Genomic DNA, 17,797 nt, shown 5'->3' with positions numbered 1-17,797 from the left:
ACATGTAATATCTGTTCTGTTATGGGCCTATGGGCTTTATTCTGAATTCTGTCCTGGGCTAAGGCCAACTTATTCTATTTCAGTGGTTTGAGCTAATATAGGCTATGGTTGGGTTAATTTACACACTGAGTTTCCCCAAACTTAACCCTTTTATTTACATCCACGCAGGTAATCCCCAACCATAGTGGGCTTGGAGCTGTGAGGGAATTCGGAGTGGCCACCCGTTCTGAAAGTTTGATTTTCTTCTGGTGAACTAGACATCCTTTTATTTAAGTTTGAAGTTTTGGGTTTTTAAATGTAATAAGGCCGCTTAATTATTTTTGATGGTTTTAATATGTATTACTAAGATAGGTATTACTTATTTTAACTGTTGAAATTGGATAGCTTTAGGGCGTGTTTTCAAAAACAACAATTGATTTCAAAATAACACGACAACAAGCAAAGCTTCCGCAATGAAAGTATTTTCCAAAATTAATCACTTTTCCTAAAAATCACTTAATCAAATCGGTTTCCTAGAAATATCCATGACATTAAGGCGTGGCAATGGCGGTATACATGTCTAGGATTGGATCCGAAGGGAGCTTGGTACTTAAGCAGTCCGATAGACTCACCACCTCTTTTCCGGTTTCCTACCTGGTGCACAGCTTCCATTCACTTTAACCTATAATGAAATTATCTTTTAAAACACTAAGTAAGTTTTCCTGGATCAGCAATATAAAATGGTTTGAACGCTTCGATGTGGCATGTCGGATCTGGCCATAACGTCTGGGCCGAGTTTTGGGATGTTACATTTAGTGTTATCAGAGCCTAGGTTGCAACAAGTCGGCTGTGGAATGGGTTTACAAAAAAAAACAAAGATTTTCATAAAATAAAAAAAATTATATAAAGATTGCGAAAAATGCGATTTTCAAAATTTAGATCTTTAAAAGGTGGCATTTCGAATCTCCGGCCCAAGCCTGTAAGTATTACTCTGAACTTTTCTGAATATTCTCTTGAATTATCTGTCTGTACTGAAACCCTATTAGGATACGATACTGAAACCATAGGAAAATTTCATAAGAGACTGAAACTGTAGCTAGACTTCGATTCTGCGAAAACAAACTCTAAATTTCTGTCTGATTCATAAAACATCTGTAATAAACACTGGAATATTAATTGATGCATAAAAATTTGTAATCAAGATAATACGATATGAGTACACGAGGCCGTGGACGGAGCCGAGGAAGTGCTCGAGCGAGATCTTCGTCTTCGAGACATATGCCGGCGGTGGATGCACCGGTACCACCGGCAACAGAGGTAGAGTCTCATGACCGCGGTGCCGAGGATGATGCCTTGTCACAGGCAATGCTTCGTGTTCTAGAAAGGGTTACCGGGGCAAGTACGGGCAATGGAGTTTGGGGATCTATTTCTGAACGACTTCAGGCTAACGGAGCGGAGAACTTTAGGGGCGTGTCTGGTATAGCCCCGAATGTGGCGAAATATTGGTTGGAGGCCACAGAACGGCTTATGGATGACTTGGACTGCTCTGTGGAGCAGAAACTGATGGGAGCCGTATCGTTGCTGCGGGACGAGGCCTATCAGTGGTGGCTCACTGTGAGAGAAGGGATCCCGGCTGATAGGGTAACTTGGGAACTGTTTAAGACGGCCTTTAAAGGGAAGTATGTTGGGACGAGTTATGTAGACGCCCGCAAGAAGGAATTCCTGAATCTGGTGCAAGAAGGTAAAACAGTTGCCGAGTACGAGGCCGAGTTTCTGAGGTTGAGCCGGTATGCCGTGGGCATAGTTGCTACGGAGTATGAGCGAAGTGTGCGCTTCGAGGATGGTCTTAGAGATGACCTCAGGGTGTTAATCGCTCCACAGAGGGAGCAAGACTTCGCGGTCCTGGTGGAGAAGGTAAGGATCGCTGAGGAGGTTAAGCGTGCTGAAAAGCAAAATCGGGAGAAGGATCGGAATCATTTTCGGAGGGATTCAGGACCCTCGGGTGGTGCAAATAGGATTATTAAGAGAGCAAGAGCGAAGGAACCAGTTCGAGCAGTGCCGATGAATATGGTCAGACCATCAATCTATGGAGACTGTGGTAAGGTATATTTGGGCGACTGTAGGAAACGCTCTGGTGCTTGTTTCCAATGTGGATCTATGGAGCATAGAGTACGGGACTGCCCTCAGAAAGTTGATCAGGTTCAAGCTGCTGAACAGAGGATTGCTCAACCCGTAAGGGGTAGACCCCAACCACTGAGAGGACGTGGACAAGGTAGGGGTGGAAATGGAAGCGGTTGAGGTCGGGGGGCACCTGGTAGGGGTGTCGAAAATGCTGAAGCTCAACAGCCAGTTTTGGTGTATGCAGCTTGTCGTCGAGAGGAGGGCGACGCATCTGACGTCATAACTTGTACGTTCTTGGTTTCTTGCATGCCATATACTGCTTTGGTGGATATTGGATCTACTCATTCCTATGTTGCATGTGCCATATCTGGGTTGTTGGGTGTGCACTCTGAGAAGATGGTGAGTGGGGTATCTGTACTAAGTCCTTTGGGTTACTCGGTTAGGGTAGACAAACTGTATAGGGATGTACCCTTAGAAACTCAAGGTAAGATTTTCCCTGAAGATCTGATGGAGTTACCGTTCGGAGAGTTTGATCTCATTTTGGGAATGGACTGGCTTGTTAAGCATAAAGCGACTCTGGATTGTGCTGCTCAATGAATGGTGTTAAGGACCACAAAGGATGAGGAGGTTATGGTGATAGGTGAGCGAAGGGATTATTTGTCCAATGTGGTGTCGGCATTAAGAGTCGAAAAGTGGATTCGGAAAGGTTGTGAGGTCTATTTGGCATTTGTAAGTCAGTCAGAAGAGGAGGGATTGTCAGTGGATAAGGTTTGGACTGTAAAGGAGTTCCAAGATGTTTTTTCGGAGGAGCTTCCAGATTGCCTCCTAATCGAGAAGTGGAGTTTGGAATCGACTTATTGCCTGGAACGGCACCAGTGTCTATCGCACCGTATAGAATGGAACCGAAGGAGTTGGTGGAGCTAAAGGCATAAATTCAAGAGTTGCTGGATAGGGGCTTCATTAGGCCAAGCGTGTGACAGCCCTAAAGTGACCCTAGTCGGAAAGCGGTTTCGGGACCGCTAAACCGAGTCACGAAATTATTTGAATATGATATTTATTGTCTAAAATAAATGTGTGAAAATTTTAAGCTTCGATTTAGTAAATTGCATGTGAATTTAGTCAATAGGACTTATGTGTGACATTTTTGAAATGTGATAGATCAAAACATAAGGACCTATTAGTGCATGTTGAAAAAGGGGGGACTTGCATGTCAATTTCCCCCCCCATCTAGTAGTGGCCGGCCATGACATTAGGATGGACAAAGGGTGATGGGCAGAACATGTCATAGACATGTTGTGTTGGTGCATCATGGGAGGAAACAATAAAATAAAGAGCATGGGCAATAAAATATTAGTGTTAGTAGGATGAGAAACAAAAAAAAAGAAAGGATATGTGTGATTGTCCCCCCATTGCCGTGAGTTGAAGGAAAGAAAAACAAAAAAAAAAGTGTTCATCCTTTGGTTCGTCCTTGGCCGAAAATTTTAAGGAGGAAGGAAGAAGAAAGGTTGAAGAGGTTCGGCCATGCATGTAACTAGGCTAAGCTCAAGAGCAAAGAGGACCAAAGTTGGATAAAGGAAAGGAAAAAGTGATCGAATAGCCGCCGAAATCGTTCAACAACATCTGAGGCAAGTTTTAAGTGATTAAACGTTGAGTAAATTCAATTATAATAGGACATGATGAGTTGATTTAATAAGATATGATGTGGCCATGATATGTTCTAAGCTCAAATGGTAAGTTCTTAAGTGTTTGAGCTTGGGAATTTAAGGGTAATTTGAAATAGTCTGCTTAGGACAGCAGCAGTAACGTGACTTTAGAAAATTACCATAAATTTATGGATTTGAATTAGAGGCTGAATGAGACATGAAATTAAAGCTTAATGAGTCTAGTTTCTTATAAAAGAAACTGTGTAAGCAAAGGAATTTCCGATAATGAGATACTTAAAGTTGTGTGAGACAGCGCAGAATGACACTGTAATCCTCTGTTCTGTTTTTAGAAAATCATTATAAATTGTACAAAAATGGTTATAAGATAAAATTTATATGCTTAGACTCATTAATGAGTCTAGTTTCAAATGAAATCAAATACAACACATTTTGAATTCTGCAAAATGATAAATTTTATTCGTAGTGAAGAGTGGTCAGATCAGTCAAACAGTGAAACAGGGGAAATTTTAAGAAAAATCTGGTATTGATTGGCCAAACCTAAAATTCTGGAAATTTTATGGATGGAAGATATACGAGTCTATATTCAGGAAAAATTAACGGAAAGTGATTTGGAGTTTTGTAGCTCCAGTTATAAATAATTTAGTGACTATTGCTCAGGAAAAACAACTTGTGCTGAATTTGAGATTGTGTTGTAAACCTTGATAAACTTGTTTTAGTTGCTCATAAGCTATTGATTAAACCCATACATGAATTCTAAATTGTGATATTGGAAAATGATAGATGTAGATTCAGCCAAGACAGTGTGTATACGTGAAAGTGTATATATGTGATAAGGCCTAATGGCCGATGTGATGAATGTGAAAGTGTATATATGTGATAAGGCCTAATGGCCGATGTGATGAATGTGAAAGTGTATATATGAGATAAGGCCTAATAGCCGATGTGATGAATGTGAAAGTGTATATATATGTGATAAGGCCTAATGGCCGATGTGATGAATGTGAAAGTGTATATATATATGATAAGGCCTAATGGCCGATGTGATGAATGTGAAAGTGTATATATGTGATAAGGCCTAATGGCCGATGTGATGAATGTGAAAGTGTATATATGTGATAAGGCCTAATGGCCGATGTGATGAATGTGAAAGTGTATATATGATAAGGCCTAATGGCCGATGTGATGAATGTGAAAGTGTATATATGTGATAAGGCCTAATGGCTGATGTGATGAATGTGAAAGTGTATATATGTGACAGGGCCGAGTGGCCAACGTGATGGATGTGAAAGTGTATAAATGTGATAAGTCCCGCAGGGCATTTGTGTCAGTACTATATCCGGGTTAAAACCCCGCAGCTTTATGCGAGAATATTATCACTGATTAATGTCCGTAAGCTTCGTGCTCGTACTATATCCGAGCTCTAAAGACCCGATGACTACGTGTGGGGATTTTGTCCGGGTAAGACCCGATAACTTCGTGTGGAGATTATGTCCGGGTAAGACTTCGTAATAAGAATTGCTTATAAATATATTCAATGCGAAAGGTTAAACAGGTATGTACTCCAAGTTTATATGTGAGCTTGGTTTGCACTAAATCATAAGGTAGTTATCTGATGCATACGAGAGCAATTTATGAGACTATTCCTATGATTATGTGACATCGGATCAGTGTGAGAGGTTATGTGAAATCATACGATATATCTATGTCACATGAGCTCACTTTTATGTGAAAGTTTATCTGCCTATTGTATATGATGAGATGTGCATATTCGGTAAAGGGATGGTATGCCTGAAGGAAGAGTGAAATAAAAATACGAACAACTATGTTATAATTTGATTGTTATCTGTTGACACTGCTTAAAACTTACTAAGCATTGTAATGCTTACTCCGTTTACTCTGTTTCCTCTGTTTTATAGATCTCATTGCGAAGCTACAGGCTCGGGGATCATCAGCAACTAGTCACACTACCACTATCCATTGTTTGGTACTGCTACGTTTTGGATTATCTTATGGCATGTATAGAATAGACTAGTAGTGAGAGGATACTTTGGTTAATGTATATAAGCCATGCGAAAATGGCATCTTTTGAATGTTTACTTAGAGAAGTTTAAATTTTATCCCTGGCTGTGCTTAGTACTTATTTAAATGAATGATCTTTATTTCAAGAAAAAGTTCAAAATTTTACTGTTCTGACATGAGTTACAAGTCCGGTAATGCCCCTTACCTATTCCGGCGACGGTTACGGGATAGGGGTGTTACAAAGCGTGTCTCCATGGGGAGCACCGGTGCTATTCGTGAAGAAGAAGAATGGTACAATGCGGATGTGCATTGATTATCGCCAGTTGAACAAACTGACAATTAAGAATAATTATCCACTGCTAAGGATTGACGATCTGTTTGACCAGCTTAGAGGGGCTTCTGTATTTTCTAAGATCGACCTTCGATCTGGATATCATCAGTTAAGGGTCAAAGAGGCGGATATCCATAAGACGGCATTCAGGACTCGGTATGGTCATTACGAGTTTTTGGTTATGCCATTTGGACTGACGAACGCTCCTGTAGCATTTATGGATCTGATGAATCGAGTGTTCCAACCATTCTTGGATCAATTTGTAGTCGTCTTCATTGATGATATCCTGGTATATTCTGAAACTGAAACGAAACATGATGAGCATCTCCGTATAGTGCTGTGAGTGTTAAGGGAGAAGGAACTCTTCGTAAAGTTTAGCAAGTGTGAATTTTGGTTGAGGGAGGTAACCTTCTTAGGACATGTGGTCTCTGCTGAAGGGATTAAGGTGGACCCTCGAAAGATTGAAGAAGTTTTGGAGTGGAAGCCACCTAGGACGGTGTCGGAAATTCAAAGTTTCCTAGGGTTGGCAGGATACTACAGAAGGTTTATGGAAGGTTTTTCTGTGATGGCAGCACCTTTGACAAAACTCATAAGGAAAGGAGTACTGTTTGTATGGACTGAGAAGCAGCAGGAAGCTTTTGAGAAGTTGAAGAAAGTTTTGACTGAAGCACCTGTGTTGATTCAGCCAGAGTCTGGAAAGGATTTTACTGTGTACAGTGACGCATCACACGTGGGTTTGGGCTGCGTGTTAATACAGGAGGGTAAGGTGGTTGCATATGCATCACGACAGCTTAAACCTCATGAAGGGAACTATCCTACTCATGATTTGGAGCTGGCGGCAGTGATATTTGCACTTAAGATTTGGAGACATTACTTGTACGAGGAGAGGTGTATTATATACACAGACCACAAGAGTCTTAAGTATTTGTTGACTCAAAAGGAGCTGAACCTTAGGCAAAGGAGATGGATTGAGTTGTTTAAGGATTATGACTGTTCGATCGAGTATCACCCAGGCAAGGCTAATGTGGTTGCTGATGCTTTAAGTCGTAGAACCGTATCTGATCTGGGAGCAATGTTTGCTCGTTTGAGTCTGTATGATGATGGCAGTTTGTTGGCTGAATTGCAAGTAAAGCCAACCTGGGTGGACCAGATTAAGGAAAAGTAGTTGGAAGATGAGTCTTTGGTTGCTCGTTTTCAACAAGTTAAGGAAGGGGAAACTTCTGAGTTCGGTTTAAATGGTGATGGAGTTTGGTGTTTTCGAGGAAGAATTTGTGTTTCGAGGGACTCTGATTTAAGGCAGACAATATTGAAAGAAGCTCATGGAGGACTATGTGCCATGCATCTTGGAGGGAATAAGTTGTATCACAACTTGCGAGAATTGTACTGGTGGCCTGAACTTAAGCGAGAAGTAACGGAGTTTGTAGGAAAATGTCTGACATGCCAACAAGGGAAAGCTGAGCATCAATTACCTTCTGGACTGTTACAGCCGGTGAAGATACCACTTTGGAAGTGGGCGAGGGTAACCATGGACTTTGTGAGTGGGTTGCCTTTGACACCATCAAAGAAAGACTCGGTGTGGGTGATTGTGGATAGGTTGACCAAATCAGCCCATTTCATACCTGTACGTACTGAATTTTCACTTCAAAAGTTAACCAAGCTGTATGTGGCGGAGATTGTACGACTTCATGGAGTTCCAGTTTCGATTGTCTCTGACCGGAATCCCAAATTCACATCTCGGTTTTGGTAAAAGTTGCATGAGGCATTGGGGACGCGATTGAACTTTAGTACGGCTTTCCATCCCCAAACTGATGGTCAGTCAGATTCTGGAGGACATGTTGAGGGGATGCGTGATTGACTTTCGAGGTAGTTGGGAGGATTACTTGCCGTTGGCAGAATTTGCATACAATAACAGTTACCAGGCGAGTATTCAAATGGCACCGTATGAAGCACTGTATGGACGAAGGTGTCGTACACCTAGTTGTTGGACTGAACTAGGAGAGCGACAAATTCTTGGTCCAGAGTTGGTAGCTGATACTGAGGATAAGGTCAGAATAATTAGGGACCAGTTAAAAGAAGCATCTGATAGGCAAAAGTCGTATGCAGATTTGAAGCGTAAGGAGATTTAGTACTCAGTAAGTGATATGGTCTTCTTAAAGGTTTCTCCTTGGAAGAAGATATTAAGGTTCAGTAAGAAGGGCAAGTTGAGTCCGCGGTTCATTGGGCCTTATCAGGTTTTGAAGTGAGTAGGCCCAGTGGCTTATCAGTTGGAATTGCCTCCAGAGTTAGACAGGATTCACAATGTTTTTCACGTCTCCATGTTAAGGCGTTATCGTTTTGACCCTGCTCATGTCCTGCCAGTTGCAGAAATTGAAGTTCAGACTGATTTGACCTTTGAGGAGGAGCCTGTGCAAATAATGGGTCGAGATGTTAAGGTTCTCAGAAGGAAATCTGTCCCGTTAGTGAAAGTGCTTTGGCGTAATCATGGAAGGGAATAAGCTACTTGGGAATCAGAAGAGACTATGCATCAACAATACCCTCAACTATTTGGATCAGGTAAATTTTGAGGCCGAAATTTCTTTAAGGGGGGTAGAGTTGTAATGCCCCAATTTTTGGGAATTCTGTGAATGTTGGCAAGATTTCATGCTTTGATATTGTCATTTGTGAGTGAAATTATGAAATAGGACCTATGTAAAAATGTTTGAAAATGCTATAGGCTAATTTGTAGTGGCCAAATAAATAGTAGTGCAAAATAGGAGGATTTGTATGTCAAACCTCCCATTTTACAAGAAGTGGCTGGCCATCATGTTGTTGAAGACAATATGTGCACTTGATATCCATAATTTATGGTACAAATTGATAAAAAAAAATTGATAATGGGTTAGGTAAATGTTCCATGATGGGCATGATAAGCATTATGGGCATTTTTTTATTGACATTTTGGCATAGGTATGGCACTAATAATATAGGTTATTTTGCGTCATAAAATGTTGGGTAATAAAATAACAAAAGGATGAAAAGAACAAATTTTTGTCCATCTTTGTTCATCATAGCCGAAAGTTAGAGAAGAGAAAGGAGAGGAGAAAGCCTCTTGAGTATTCGGTCACTAGGAGGAGGAAAATTGACGGTAAGTTCTTGGTACCTTGCTTCTATTTTGAGGTTCATGAGTTCTTCTTGATTCTACCTTAACTCTTGAAGCATATTTTGGTTTTTAGTTGTGTTGTGAGCATTTAGTCATGACTTAAAATGAAGGAAATGGTCGTTGTTTCATGTTCTTTTGATGAAAAATGGAAGATAGGTGAAGTTGAGCCAAACAAATGAGCATGCATGTGCCTTAGATGCTAAAGGGAAAAAATCGGCTAACATGTTGTGCTTTAAAATGATGAAATGGAGATTATACTTAAATAAAATCATAGATATGTGATGATTGATTGGTGATATACATGTTTAAATAACATGCATGCAAAGTATGTGTGAAAGAGTGATTTGGTAATAAATCTGCTTGGGACAGCAGCAGTAACGTGACTTTGGAAAATCACCATAAATTGTGGGAGATGAATTAGAAGCTGAATAAATTATGTAATTAAAGCTTATTGAGTCTAGTTTCAAATGAAATAAATAATAACATATTTTGAATTCTTTACAATGAGAAATTTGATTCTTAATGAAGAGTGGTCAGATTAGTCAAATAGTGAAACATGAGAAACTTTGAGAAAAATCTGGTATTGATTGGCTAAACCAAAAATTGTGAAAATTTTATGGATAGAAGATATATGAGTCTATTTTAAGGGAAAATTAACGGAACTTGATTTGGAGTTTGGTAGCTACAGTTATAAATGATTTATTGACTATTGCTCAGGAAGATAGCTTGCAGTGAAATTATGATTATGTAGTAAACACTGACAAAAATTTGTTAATAAGTTGCTTATTGATTTCTTATAAGCTTACTCTGATCTATAGGTGTGGTTGGCCGAATATTGTAAGGGGTTAATACGTAGTTCGTATTTGAATAGTTAGATTAACGTGTTAGTAATCCAATTGTAGGCGGTTCGTGTGTGGATCTCGTCAGCATATCGTCGCAAACAGGTATATGGTAAATTAAAGTGATTTCTTATAAGCTTACTCTGATCTATAGGTGTGAATGCTCATGAGATTAATAGTTTGATGTATATGGTAAATTAAAGTGATAAGACTGCAGAGTGCGCGATTCTGTGCATTTTGATATTTTTGGGCTTAATGGGCCAAAAACGGGATAATGGGCCAACGGCCCAAATTGTTAAGAAATCGCGGTAAGTGTTTCTAATCATACGTAAATGACTATGTTATGTATGAAAACCTTAAGAATAGTTAAATTACTTGGATACCCCTATTATGCAAAATTACCATTATACCCCTAGGGTTACTTTTGACTGAAAAGCACGACGATCTGATTCTGTATGATGTATGCCATGATTATATATCTATTGCATGGGGACTTGGGTTATACTATTGAGGAAGCGTCCCGGTGGCTATGCCACAATTTATCTGTCTGGTGGATCTGCCACATATATCTGTCCTGGTGGCTATGCCACAATTATCTGATCTGGTGGTTCTGCCACATATATCTGTTCTGGTGGCTCTGCCACAATATCTGTATCTGGTGACTTCGTCACAATATCTGGCAGCCTCACTGTGATTTCTGTGGTGTGTAGCGGTTGGGTGGGTCGAGTAGTCTCCCCACATGGTGTAAGGCTGGTACGGGGGTGTTATGGATGAATCTGGGTTGGGTTTCTGCAAAAACATGTAATATCTGTTCTGTTATGGGCCTATGGGCTTTATTCCGAATTCTGTCCTGGGCTAAGGCCAACTTATTCTATTTCAGTGGTTTGAGCTAATATAGGCTATGGTTGGGTTAATTTACACACTGAGTTTCCCCAAACTTAACCCTTTTATTTACATCCACGCAGGTAATCCCCAACCATAGTGGGCTTGGAGCTGTGAGGGAATTCGGAGTGGCCTCCCGTTCTGAAAGTTTGATTTTCTTCTGGTGAACTAGACATCCTTTTATTTACGTTTGAAGTTTTGGGTTTTTAAATGTAATAAGGCCGCTTAATTATTTTTGATGGTTTTAATATGTATTACTAAGATAGGTATTACTTATTTTAACTGTTGAAATTGGATAGCTTTAGGACGCGTTTTCAAAAACAACAATTGATTTCAAAATAACACGACAACAAGCAAAGCTTCCGCAATGAAAGTATTTTCCAAAATTAATCACTTTTCCTAAAAATCACTTAATCAAATCGATTTCCTAGAAATATCCATGATGTTAAGGTGTGGCAATAGCGGTATGCATGTCTAGAATTGGATCCGAAGGGAGCTTGGTACTTAAGCAGTCCGATGGACTCACCACCTCTTTTCTGGTTTCCTACCTGGTGCACAGCTTCCATTCACTTTAACCTATAATGAAATTATCTTTTAAAACACTAAGTAAGTTTTCCTGGATCAACAATATAAAATGTTTTGAACGCTTCGATGTGGCTTGTCAGATCTGGCCATAACGTCTGGGCGGGGTTTTGGGATGTTACAGAGATTCACCATGAGAGCATCTATGATATTTGCTAAAGTTTTATGGAAGAAAATGAATCTTACTTGTTTAATAAACAACTTTTGTGAAGCGGTGTTCATGAAAAACGCCTAAAAAGGAATAGTTTGTAGTAATTGTAAAATAGATAATAATGTGGTGAAATAATGGAAATTTTAGGTTGCTATAAGAGTAAAAGGGGTTTGGCTAGGCTTAAGACATGAAGAAAATCGATAAAAATCGATTTTCAAGCCTAGGGCTAAAATGGTCATTTTGTGAATGTCTAGGGGCAAAATGCTCATTTTACCAAAAATGTGAATTTTTGGTTGTCTAAATTTATTTAGTGATTAAATGAGTAAAATTTTTATTATTTTAGATCAGGAAATACAAAATCTGAACCTAGACCGGAGGAAGGCCAAGCAAGTAGATTAAATGGACTAGTTGCCTACGTTTTGTAATCCGAGGTAAGTTGTATGTTAAAAATGCAACTATATTATTATGATGTGTGATTGAATTGAGATTGTATAAATTGTTTTGATTGTGAATATGAGTATGCATGTTGAGAAATTAATGTAATAAAGACTCCCGGTTGAACATTAGGAATAAATTTGGATATTCATGCCATGACATTGGGTGATATGTGTGCTAGTGTAAGACATGTCTGGGACATGCATCAGCCACATTATGAGAGCCAGTGCAAGACATGTCTGGGACATGCATCGGCCTCGAGATATACAAGCCAGTTTAAGACATGGCTGGGACATGCATCGGCATTGAGACGAGAGCTAGTGTAAGACATGTCTGGGACATGCATCAGCCTCGAGATATACAAGCTAGTGTAAGACCATGTCTGGGACATGGTGTCAGCTTGTTGTGTGTCAGTGTTAGACCTGTTTGGGACATGGCATCGACACTGATAGATGAGAGCCAGTGCAAGACCTGTCTAGGACATGGAATCAGCCTCGAAATATGAAAGTTAGTGTAAGAACTTTCTGGGACATGGAATCAACTTTGACGTACTAGCCAGTGTAAGACTATGTCTGGGAAATGGCGTTAGCATCTTATCCCATGTTTTGGGCTGTAACATCCCGAATTAGGGACTAGTCAGAATAGTGGTTTTGGGACCACAAATTCCACGTTAAAATAATTATTTTATGATCATTATGAGGTCTAGGATATGAGAATAAGCATGTGTTAAAGTTTCATGAAGAAATTCTATGCATAAGGTGTCTAGTTGGAAATTAGGGACCAATTTGAATAAATAGCAAAACTTGGATTCTAAAAGAAATTTGTATGAAATTACTTTGGAATATTAATTAGAGGTCCTAAAAGAGTATTTTACCCAATTTCTATGGTTTTTGGACAAAAATGGGCATATATGAAAAAAATTGGAAGTTTAGTAGGGAAGGCATTTTGGTCATTTCATAATAAAATAAATAAAAAGGGAAAAATGAAGCTAAAATCATCTCATTTTCTTCTCTATGCTGTCAAAATTCTAGGGATCTCCAAGCTAGGACTTTCCAACATTTCAAGCTTGATAGTAAGTAATCCTAGCCCCGTTTTTAATGTTCTTCGTATTTTTAAGATCCTCGTAACATGCTCTTTCTATTTCTACCCATATCTCATGTAGGGTTCATGTTTAAAAAATTACCCATGCATGAGATGTTTGAGTTTTGATGATTTATAAAGGAATATGAGAGTTTAAAGGATGGTAAACAACTTTTACTAAGTGGTTTTTCGTGGAAATGACTTAAAAGACTAAATTGTAAAAGTTGTGAAAATGGGTAGAAAAATATGGAATGAAGGAAAAACATGGGCTGCTATAAGTGTGAATAGTGTTTGGCTAGGCTTGGGTAGCCAAGGAATTACATGCATTTCATTTTACAAGACTTAGGACTAAATTGTAAATATTGTGAAAGGTTAGGGGCAATATGGTCATTTTTCTCGGGGGTGAGTTTTAGGCCTAAAACGAATAATGTGATGTATTAATAATCTAATTTTATTGATATAGACCCCAAGAAACCAATTCTGGAGGTCGATCGTGGAAAACGAAAGGTTTCGAAATAACCGAGACACAAATCTGAAACGACTTCCAGGTAAGTTCGTATAAACCGAAGTAAACTCTTAATATACTTATAATGCATGTACTTTAACATATGAAAATTTTGATATTCATTGCACGATAATCCATGAAATGTGCTAGCGCAAATGAAAAAATGATAAATGTCCCGGTTGAAATAAAAAGGGAAATCTAATGGATAAATTATGGCTTACATGACATGAGATCCTCATGTGTTGTAGAAAAGGATTTAGCCCAGACAGGTAATTCGATGATCTCAAAATAGAAAGGATCTAGCCCGGATGGGTGTTCCTTGAGTGATCGAGCCTCCCGCAGAATATGGATGCATTAAGGATTTAGCCTGGACGAGTAATCCAATTGAGGACTGAATTTAGCCTGGACTGGCAATTCAGATCCGAACTTATGAGAGTAATTGTCGTAAAAAGGGGTTTATCTTGGACAGGTAATCCTAACATTGTTCTATGAGTTATTACTATGGAGGATATAGCCTGGACTGGTAATCTCGCAGTAAGATGTAAGGTTCGCGGGAGTGTGTACTTGAGATGATCACTCGTATGACTTGACGATAATTGGGTTATCCATCGAGATTTCTGAGAAATTGAACGGGATTAACATGAGAAGTAAAGATGAAAATATTGAATTGATGAGCTCATCTAAGACTAATGATATGATGCATTGTTATGAGACTAACTTGATGATTGAGTGCATGTGATAGGTAAACTATTTCAGCTTGTTCGAATCACTGCCTAATATGGTTGTATGCTAATTAACCGATAAGTTTACTTTCCAATTATTTGGACTTACTAAGCATATAAATGTCGACCCCCTTCTCTTTTCCCTGTCTTATAGAGTCGTGGACTCGTAAGATTGGAAGACAGTTGGAGAGTCAACACTCTATCGACTTGTTTCGTTTTGGTATATAGATACTTTTATTTTGTTTAATGGCATGTATAGGGTTTTTGGCTATTTTGTTATATGTGTCATTTCGCTAGCCAATGTAAGGGCTTAAATTGTATACTTATTATTTTGTATATGGCCATGAGATATGGCTCATATTGATGTAGGTTGTAAACCTACTAATGATGCATGTTTATGTTTAAATGTTTCATGAGATATGATAATGAGGTTTATCATGGATGGAGTCATTGAATGGGACCTAATAACTTGAGAGTGGATATGGCATATAACGGTATATGGTTATAATATGGCCAAAGTGTAAAGTGTAAAATGTGCTATGTTAATTCCTAATACGAAAAGGATAATTTAGCATGTACTTAACTGATGAGATGAGGTTAACACAAAATGAGTTGTGCCAAGGCTGTTTAAGAGTATAATTAGGCCATGTTAAATACTATTGAAGTCTATAAGTGTGTATGGTTGTTAGTGGGGGACCAAAGGCTTGGAAAATAGCCCTAAAAAGGTCCATACAGGTAGGCATACAGGTATGTGTCTAGGCCATGTGTGACACACGGTCAACCCCCATGAGCGTGTTGCCTAGCTGTGTATCCCCTGCACCTAAAAATTTTAGGTCAGTTTGCATGGTAGTAAACACATGGGCAGAGACATGACTGTGTGCCTCAAAATGAATGATGAAGTCATAAATAGAATGTCTGAGTTTTTGAACACAGGCGATGACACAGTCGTGTCTAGGCCATGTGAGGGACACGGGCTAAGGACATAGGCGTGTGCTTGGCCGTGTGAAAACCCCTGTAGGTTCGAAATGGAAAATAAATATAATAATTCAACACGGGTGAGAGGCACGGGCGTGTCCCCAAGCACACGGGCGTGTGCCTTGCCTTCATACGGGCGGGTGAGGCTTAACCTTAGGAATCTTTATAAAATTTTCTTAAGTTCTCGGTTCTGTCGTGAATCATTTTTAATGTATGATTTGGACCTCGTAGGTCCATAATGGAGACAATGTGATTTGTTCAATTGGTTTGGATTTGTAAATGAAATTTTATGACTCGTCATTCCGAAATGTCTGAGTATGTGTCCGATAACACCTCGTACTTTGTCCCAATCTCAGGTACGAGTAAGGGTGTTACATTTAGTGGTATCAGAGCTACGATTTAGTCAATTCTTGAACTAACATAGCATGTCTCGAGTCTAGGTATACATGCCATTATACAAGTTATGATTGTGTGGCATCTCCTAACCTTTTTAATTGTATATGAATATTGTAAATGTCTTCCAATCAAGCCCAAGATGAGTCTGAGAGAGCTGAGAGCCATGCTCCAGCTTCTGTACAGTGATGTAATATCCCGAATTAGGGCCTAATCGGAATAGTGGTTTCGTGACCACAAATCCGAGATAGAAATAATTATTTTATAATTATTTTGATGATTATGATGTGATTTCATGATTGTGTGAAAATTTCGTGATGAAATTCTATGCCTAAAGTGCTTAAATTGAAAGTAGGGACTAAATCGAATCAGTTGCAAAATTTGCATTCTAGAAATTTTTAGTATGAAATTGTTTTGGAATATTAATGAGGAGGTCTTAAATAGCAATTTGACCAATTTTAAGTTCATGGACAAATTTAGGACATGGAAGGAATTTTTGGAAAGTTTAGTAGTAAGGGTATTTTGGTCATTTTGATATTAAATGAAATAAAATGGGAAAAATAACACAAAATAGTCATCTTCCCCATTTAGTTGCTGCCGAAACTTCACTCTCACCATAGCTAGGGTTTCTTCAACTTTCAAGCTTCATAGTAAGTGATTCTAAGCCCCGTTTTAATGATTTTTACGTTTTTGAGATCCTGGTAGCTCGATTAAGCTTATGCTAACAATAATTCAACCTAGGGTTCATATTTGGAAAAATACCCATAGGTGAAATTTGTGTATTTTGATGTTTTATGATAGAATATGGGGTTTTAAATTATGTTAGACAACTTGTGCTACTCGGTTTTGAGCGAAAACGAGTAAAAGGGCTTAATCGGTAAAAATACCTAATAGTCATAAGTACATGTTAGAGTGAGAATTTGATGTTTCCATAGAAGAGAAAAGTGATCAGTATGTTGTAAAACATAAGAATAAGGAATAAAGTTTAATCCCGAGCCTAGGGGCAAAAATGTAAATATGCAAAAGTTTAGGGGCAAAATTGTAATTTTGCCAAAATTTGAGTTAAGGATTAATTTGATAATGTGAGTATTAAATGAGCTAAATGTGTTATTTTAAATCAAGAAAGACGTGGAATCGACCTCAATCGAGGAAAAGAAAAGATTGTGGACTAAATTGCAAAATCTTTGTATTTTGGTACCAAGGTAAGTTCATGTGTAAATAAAGTAGCATAATTATTATTTTTAAGTTATTGATGTTAATTATATGTTATGCTGAATTTTATTATGAAGTGTATGCTTTGTGGTTAATTTCAAATAATATGTAAATTATGTGAGCTACTTGTTAAATATAATTGTTACCGAGTATTGATTTCGGTATTCTACGGAAGACGGCAAGGATAAGTGTTCGAGAAAAATCCCATTTGAACCTTAGGAATAGATACAAGTGACATGTCACTAGGATGGTTGAGCATCCGAACTCGTTGAGTTGAGTCCGAGTTCACTTATGGATGCGAGCGTCCAAACTCGTTGAGTTGAGTCCGAGTTCGAGAGATGTAACTAGGCATCCGAGCTCGTTGAGTTGAGTCCGAGTTCACTTATGGATACGAACGCCCGAGCTCGTTGAGTTGAGTCCGAGTTCGCTTATGGGCGGGTTACATGATTGCTTGATTGAATATATGGCACTTATGTGCAAGTTATCCATGTATCCGAATTATATTCCGATGTGTTCAACGGGTAAAGTTCTACTCAAATGGAGGAATATTCGAGATGTAAAGAGACGTATTGGTAAGTGATATGAAATGGATATTTTGGACAGGTATGTATTTAACCCTCGGGTTGAGTATTGATACAACCACGATAAGGTAATAAGATGATGAAAAATGATTAAAAATGTGATATGTATTTTAGTGATGTATGCTAATGTTGATTGGTATAACTGTTTGTTATGTTACTTATTATTTGCATATGAACTTACTAAGCA

General features: G+C 38.6%; 1 protein-coding gene across 1 annotated transcript; it reads left to right on the top strand.

Annotated features, from left to right (window-relative positions):
• Positions 1 to 543: 543 nt before the first annotated feature.
• LOC121212301 (uncharacterized) lies at positions 544 to 2,277 on the top strand. The gene is made up of 3 exons (XM_041084757.1): positions 544 to 549; positions 1,537 to 1,757; positions 1,842 to 2,277. The coding sequence occupies exons 1-3, from the start codon at positions 544 to 546 to the stop codon at positions 2,275 to 2,277; spliced, it is 663 nt and encodes a 220-aa protein (XP_040940691.1).
• The last annotated feature ends 15,520 nt before the right edge of the window (positions 2,278 to 17,797 follow it).

Source organism: Gossypium hirsutum, chromosome A13 (genome assembly GCF_007990345.1).
Source record: "Gossypium hirsutum isolate 1008001.06 chromosome A13, Gossypium_hirsutum_v2.1, whole genome shotgun sequence".
Lineage (NCBI taxonomy): Eukaryota > Viridiplantae > Streptophyta > Magnoliopsida > Malvales > Malvaceae > Gossypium > Gossypium hirsutum.
This window is presented reverse-complemented; position numbering and strand designations above follow the sequence as displayed.

What these genes read in the sequence shown, in the direction of transcription:
- LOC121212301 (XM_041084757.1), top strand. An exon ending in TACGAGGCCGAGTTTCTGAG is followed by an intron (nt 1,758 to 1,841) that starts GTTGAGCCGGTA and finishes AGATGACCTCAG; the next exon opens with GGTGTTAATCGCTCCACAGA.